This window comes from Opisthorchis viverrini (assembly GCF_000715545.1).
Source record: "Opisthorchis viverrini unplaced genomic scaffold opera_v5_49, whole genome shotgun sequence".
NCBI classification, from domain to species: Eukaryota; Metazoa; Platyhelminthes; class Trematoda; order Opisthorchiida; family Opisthorchiidae; genus Opisthorchis; species Opisthorchis viverrini.
Window position 1 is genome coordinate 1,563,489 of NW_008751705.1, and position 6,349 is coordinate 1,569,837.

General features: G+C 47.1%; 1 protein-coding gene across 1 annotated transcript in view; it reads right to left on the minus strand.

Moving 5' to 3' along the window:
- Positions 1-2,151, minus strand: part of T265_13254 (hypothetical protein) — a gene marked incomplete at both ends in the record, with an annotated part of 67,862 nt that extends 65,711 nt beyond the window's left edge. Inside the window, 2 exons of the mRNA XM_009167955.1 lie at positions 653-731; positions 1,802-2,151. Coding sequence (XP_009166219.1) covers positions 653-731; positions 1,802-2,151 — 429 coding nt within the window. The remainder of the gene's footprint in view (positions 1-652; positions 732-1,801) is intronic.
- Between the last annotated feature and the right edge of the window lie 4,198 nt (positions 2,152-6,349).

The following is a 6,349-nucleotide window of genomic DNA, read 5'->3' on the forward strand; positions in this document are numbered from 1 at the left end:
GCCAGTCCGAATGACCATTGGTCCATCTGCACCGTCTACGACCGACCAATCGCTGCAACCGAGATGCTGAACCGATCGCATCAGAAAACAGGAGGAACTCTTCCAACTCGACCTGAACCGACAATCTTATCTTGAACCGGGTATCAGCAGTGTCAGACTCTAGAATGCCCTTAACTTAGTGAGACTCCCAAAACTCCCTCAAAATCGCAGTAGGGAAGCCGTAAAGCATCCGGGACAGAGAATCCGGTCGCCGATAGGACACTCAAGCAGTCAATCAACAAATCTGATGATGACGAGTGTTCGGGCATATCATGGGGTTAGCACCAACCAATCACCCAAAGCCCATCGGGCAGCTCGGATCCAGGGTAAAAAGTGCGTTTTAGAATACCACGATGCTCCTTGTAATTTTTACACTCGCTTTTTCGCAGTAAAGCTGATGTGTTTCTTGCTCGTGACTTTTTCCGACACTAAGGTACTGCAGGGGGTTGTAATTAGGTACAACAAAGCAATAGAAAGTGAACTTGTTGAACAACTATTCGTTATTACACTGTCACAGTTACTGTACGCATGTGATGAGAAGAAAAAGTAGGGTGAGTTTGTCTAGATATGCACTGGACAAAAATATGACCACCCTCTCCCAGTTAAAACGCACCTTGTAATTGTGCTTCACATGTATACTGTTGAAAAAACAGGGTCGGCACAAAACGCAAGTGGAATCCATGGCGCAGTCCCTAAAATATGAAAAATGCGCACGTGTTTCAACGGGGCGAATAGAAAGAGAAATAATGAGGCAGAGACGACTAAATCACCCCTGAAAGCTGCAAACAATCAACTCAGCTTATCAGCTACAAGCCATGTGCCATGGGCACATTGGTCCCAGCTGCTACAGCTTCGATCACAGGAAAACAGGAACATACAACCAAGCCTCGGAGGCGAAGGCCTCGAAGGCTGCAAGAATCACTGCCATACAACAATCACTCATTCTTGGAAACTGCCCGTCGATTTCACTCTGCACATTAATCCTTTCAACGTGAATTCAGAAGGAGTTCGACTAAACGCTATGGTAGGAAAAGTAGAACGAGTGAACTGGTTATTGTTGTAACCAGTAAATTAGAAGAACCCTAACGAGTCTTGATAAAATTTTGAAGGCCTGATCAGATGGTGATTATCTGATCGTATCCTTCATAGGAATAATGAGTACAGAGGACGCATTCAAGGTCTTGTTGTGAAAGCATGCTACTAACTCCGGACCTACCTAGCAGGGACCCGGTAGACTGCGAAAGATGTGTACCAAAGTCCGAAGTTAAATTATCACAAACAATGGTCACATCAGAAACGCGGCGAACGGTGAGCTTCCGCATAACAGATAGCTTCTTAGGAGACATTCTGTTTCCCTAATCACCTCAACACTAACTTATTTCACATACAGCGAAGATGTTGGCAAATTTGGAGCAGTATTCCAGCGTTATAAACCACTTTTACAAAAGACTAAATATGCACGTGAACATATGTTCATCATGCAGACCCGGAGGTCGGCATGAGGTCAAGTAGTAGCAAAATGGATCCACACTGAATTTCGCAGACAGCTGTCAACTGCAAAACAGCTCAAAGATAACAACCTCCTCGATGAAGCAATGATGCAGCGTATTGAATGCGCAACTATTATACTTGCGTTCTAATCCAGCAGCTGCTCCTCTTTGCGACCACATTTGTCGAGATATGTTACGACCAAAGTTCACCATTTTTAAGTCAGTCACATGCAGGTTGCAATCCGGAAGGGAATTACAAAAACATTCCATACCTGCAAGAGTAAGTAGGTTCATGTTGTTGGAATATATGGCCGCAAATGACATTCCCATCTGGAGTCAAAGCATTCAAACGCTTCTCAAGAGAAGCCAATGTTTCTGAACTAGGCTCCTCCTCTTCAGCTATGAAAGCCTCGAATGCTGCGAACAGGGACCGTTCTAACTTGATGTACTCAGCTTCGTTGGGCCTACTGCCAGTTTCTGCAGCAGGTTCAACAAATGACTCGTCGTCGGAAGCTCGGTAAATCTGGGCGGAGCAAACCACGGAAGCGTACCACCGCACTGTCTCGAAAAGGATGTCCTCGAAAGCTGACTGGTCACAGTTGTTTAGGAGGGCCAAGAATCGCTGATAACCAAAGTGAAAACACGCGGGGAGTTAGTTAAGGGAAAGAGTTATCATCAGCAAATATAAACCGTTTTGGAAAAAAGGAATAAAAACTGCTCATTGTTACATTATCAGTATGTGTATAGCAAGTTTTGATGCAAGCCCAGTCAGGCTAGGATATATCGTTCAGGAAAACATAAACCCATGTTGTTTCAAAACATCTCTCCGTTTCGAATGTAAAGTGCGGGAACGCATCCAAAGTACCCAACGTTACAAACAGTATTACCGTTTGATGTTGGCACAATGTAGGCGGTTGAGTTCAGTCACTTGAATGTGAACCACATATCATGAGAAAGTGGCTTCAGTTGGCATTGTTTTATCCACGGGTGAGTGGAGCTATGGAGGGGGCACTCAAACAACAAAAGTAGCCTGGAAACATCACAAACGAGATATTCAGCTGCGTTTCAGGTAGGTCTCTCGCAAAACCTAATTTGTGTGCGAATGAGTGTATTTCGCTAACTCCGTGCAATTTGGTTCAAGTAGGAACATAAGGTTGAGGAAACTCGGGGAATGTGCCTACTTGATGAGCCCCGAGAAGAGCGAAGCCGATCGTGGGTTGATGAATTTTCAGCAACCTTATGAGTAGTGCATCACGAATACACATGTATCGCGATATTTCCAATACCGTAGTGATTGAAACATGGGGCGGCCTGGTGTGGTAAATTCAGTTGCTTGAAAAAATCACGAGAGATTCAGCTGGGTTCCAGGAGGGTCTCTCGCAAATCATCATCATCACCATCATCATCGACAGCATGACATCAGTGTTCAACACCGATGCTTCTCTCGCAAAATCAAATTTCTTTACAAATGAGTGTATTTCACTAACAAAGGTAGCTGTTTTTCACCAATTAGATGTTGGCCCATCCAAATGCGCACTGATGATGCCTCTTAGGATGGTGACGAAACGTTTGCAAGTCAATTGCCAAGCTCGGCGAACGGATTAATAGCCATCTGATCAATAACCAAGATGACCAACTGCAGCAAACTGATACTGTAAGCCGTAGTGCCCAACGGATTAGCATAACCGGACTTTCCGAACTTGTCGAAGTTGTCTACAGCCAATTCCTAACAAGCGCTCGCGTCCGTGCCTCTAGGTAGCAGTTTGCATTCAACAATCACCTTATCCCGGTAAAACGCCCTACCGTAAGAGCAAAAGAGGCATCCACCACACTTACTTTACTTCAGATAACTGCGGTGTGAGGATAACGTCTCGTGAAACGGGGCGAGATGGCTCGGTGGTTAGAGCGCGAATTCGCTGACTGGAAGGTCCGTGGTTCGAACTCGACCTCTCTCGACTTCTGCTGTTTAGGCTTGGGAAACTTGTCAGTATCCAAGCCCCTGTGTTTCCTTCTGTTTCCGCAACGGCTATCCATGCACAGAGCCTAGAAGGGGGAAGTCGAGTGGCGGAGGTCGGGTTCGAACCACGGACATTCCGGTCAGTAAGTTCGCGCTCCAATCACTGAGCCATCTTGCCCCCGATCCGTAAATACAGGCTTGTCAGCGAACTTATAAGTGGGGATATTGGAAAGGAAGCTATGCAATACAATACAATACAACAGCTTGGATACATGAGCGCCATTGAGGGCGCGACTGAGCCATGTCTGACAATGTCTCTAACCACAGATATGGCCCCTCTCGGGGTTCCCATCCAGGAACACGGCAATGACCAGCGCAGCTGAGTTTGCTGGTAATGGCTTTCACACTTCGCTGCTAATTCATTTTTTGACTGCCTCTGGCTCTTTTCCACGCTTCACATGGTTGTGTGAAAAGAACCCCTCGGGAAAGTTTGTCGACTGGCATACGCAGCACGTGGCCAGGCCAGCGCAACCTATGCAGTGTGATCAGTTCATCTATCGAGGGTGAGTTATTTCTCCAGAATACCATTCGATGTATTTCAGCATTGCTTATCCGGTGTTCCCACCAGACTCGGGCAATGCTCCAGACATCGATTGTCAAACACTGAAAGTCCTCGGCGCAGAACACCCAGGTATCTGACCCGTGCAGCAATATGGATCGCATCGCAGCATCGCAAACTCGACCCTTAAGCTGATGTCACGTCTACGACACAGATGACGTAGGTCCACAAAAGCTGCTTTGGCCTTCCCAATCAGGATGAAAATATCATCTTTCGCAAAACCACCGGGACTTATACAGCTTCCCAGGTAAACAAATTTGTCTACTACCTCAATCGATTCATCCGCAAGCATGAGGCCAGGGGTCGAGCCCACCCAGTCTTACACCATGTAGGTGTGAAGCGGATACCAAACCGTGAAGCAGAATTATCTAGATTATTTAATACTGTTTGCATCACAACGGCAGCAGATCCAAGAAGAGCTATGTCGGCTGCATACACTACATGTGAGCGGACGCACAGGGAGCACGTCGACCCAACAGGTATTAAAGGTTGACAGTGAGTACGCCTAAGTCTTTCCAATGACCAGTTTGAAGAGGAAAACTGAAAGAAGACGGAGCTGTCTGACACCACTTGATGTGGTGAACCCAAAAGACAGCTTTCCGTAGGCGTCTACACGGTCGCAGGAGTTGGTGTACAGCACATTAAGGAGGGTTAAGAATTTACGGGGGACACCTTTGTTCCGCGGACACTGCCATAGTGCCTGACGGACCACAGAGTCAAAGGCAGCTTTCAAATCAAGAAACAGAACGATTGTTGGTTGTTTTGAGCAGTAAAGGATTCCCTGGTATAAAAGCATTTCGACCAAACTGAATCACACATCGGCGGTAATGGCCAATCGTAGGGCGATCAGAGTATGTTCTTACAGCCGACTACTTCTAACCCGTCCTTCCTCATAGGAAGGCAGCGTAGCTACTTCCGTAAATATGGACACGCCTGTTGCCTTCAACCACTCCATCAGGCAATCTGTAAAGAGACTGACAGCACGATCGCCACTGACAACGATTGGCCGCCATTTCTTGCAACGTCTCCAGGCAAGCACAGGCGGGGTCACGGGGACCCCATCCTGGAAGGCGTACATCAACAATACCAAAACTCTTCGTGATACCTTTCACGCCTTTCAGCTACGTCATGCGCTGTCTGCCTCGCAGTTTGTGCCATTCAGGAGGCACGGAGAACAACACTCATCTTGGTAGACGGTGCTTCGGCATGCGTAGCACATGACCGAGCCATCGTAGTCGACGATACTGGATGTTTTCCCGGATTGAAGTACCTGCAGCATAACCAAAAACCCGTTTTCTAATCACTTTGTTACTAACACGCTGACACCATCCAAAACCAGCCATACTTCGGAGGCATCGGTGATCGGAAACCTGGGGGCGCCTCACATCATCTATCCGAGGAGGCCATGTCTCGCACCCATACAACACAGCCCTTACGGTAACCTGGTACACACGACCCTTAAGATCTAGTGAGATGACATGATCAAGAACTGAGAACTTCGGTCTTCCAAGCGAAGCAGCCACATCTGCGATCCATGAAGTAGGACACCAAGCCGGACCGCGGTTTTGTACACTATACCCTTGACAGTTAACTGACATCATGTGGCCCCCCACAAATGTCGGTCAGAAAAGGCTGATCCGGCCTTCCCATTTCCGGAAGTGATTTTATTTCCCTCGGGTCCGCCAGGACCTATGCAGCCATCCATGAAAAACCTGGTACTTAGTACAAAGGTATATACAAAGGTATATACATCCCATATATACCGCAGGCATAAAAGGCCCATACTTAGTGTTCCAACATTTCCGAAGCGCATTTAGCTCGGCTGACTGGTTTGTTCTTGATACGTTTTCCACCAAGGAATGCCCGGGAAGTCCGTGAGCATAATAAGCTCTTTGTATTCTCAAACCTCCGGACGTGCGAGTACACAGAGCTCTCCAAAAGCTTCCGTACACAAAGCAAAGAGCAATGTGCACTCTTTCTAGTCCCCTTTAATTTCGTGCTAGATAGGACAATGAGATGAACGCTGGAAGGTCTTCAAAACCCCGGTGTTCAAATAGCCTCTGACGAAAACCTTTCCGATCTGGGATATGCAGACTACATCGTTCTCATCTTCGAAGAGGAGGAAAAGGCGCAAGTATTCTTGGATGAACTGACCAAAGTCATCCCGTCCTTTGGTATGCACTTTGCACCCACAAAGTGTAAGGTCATGCTTGTGGACGTGCAGTCACTGAACACGCCACTTAC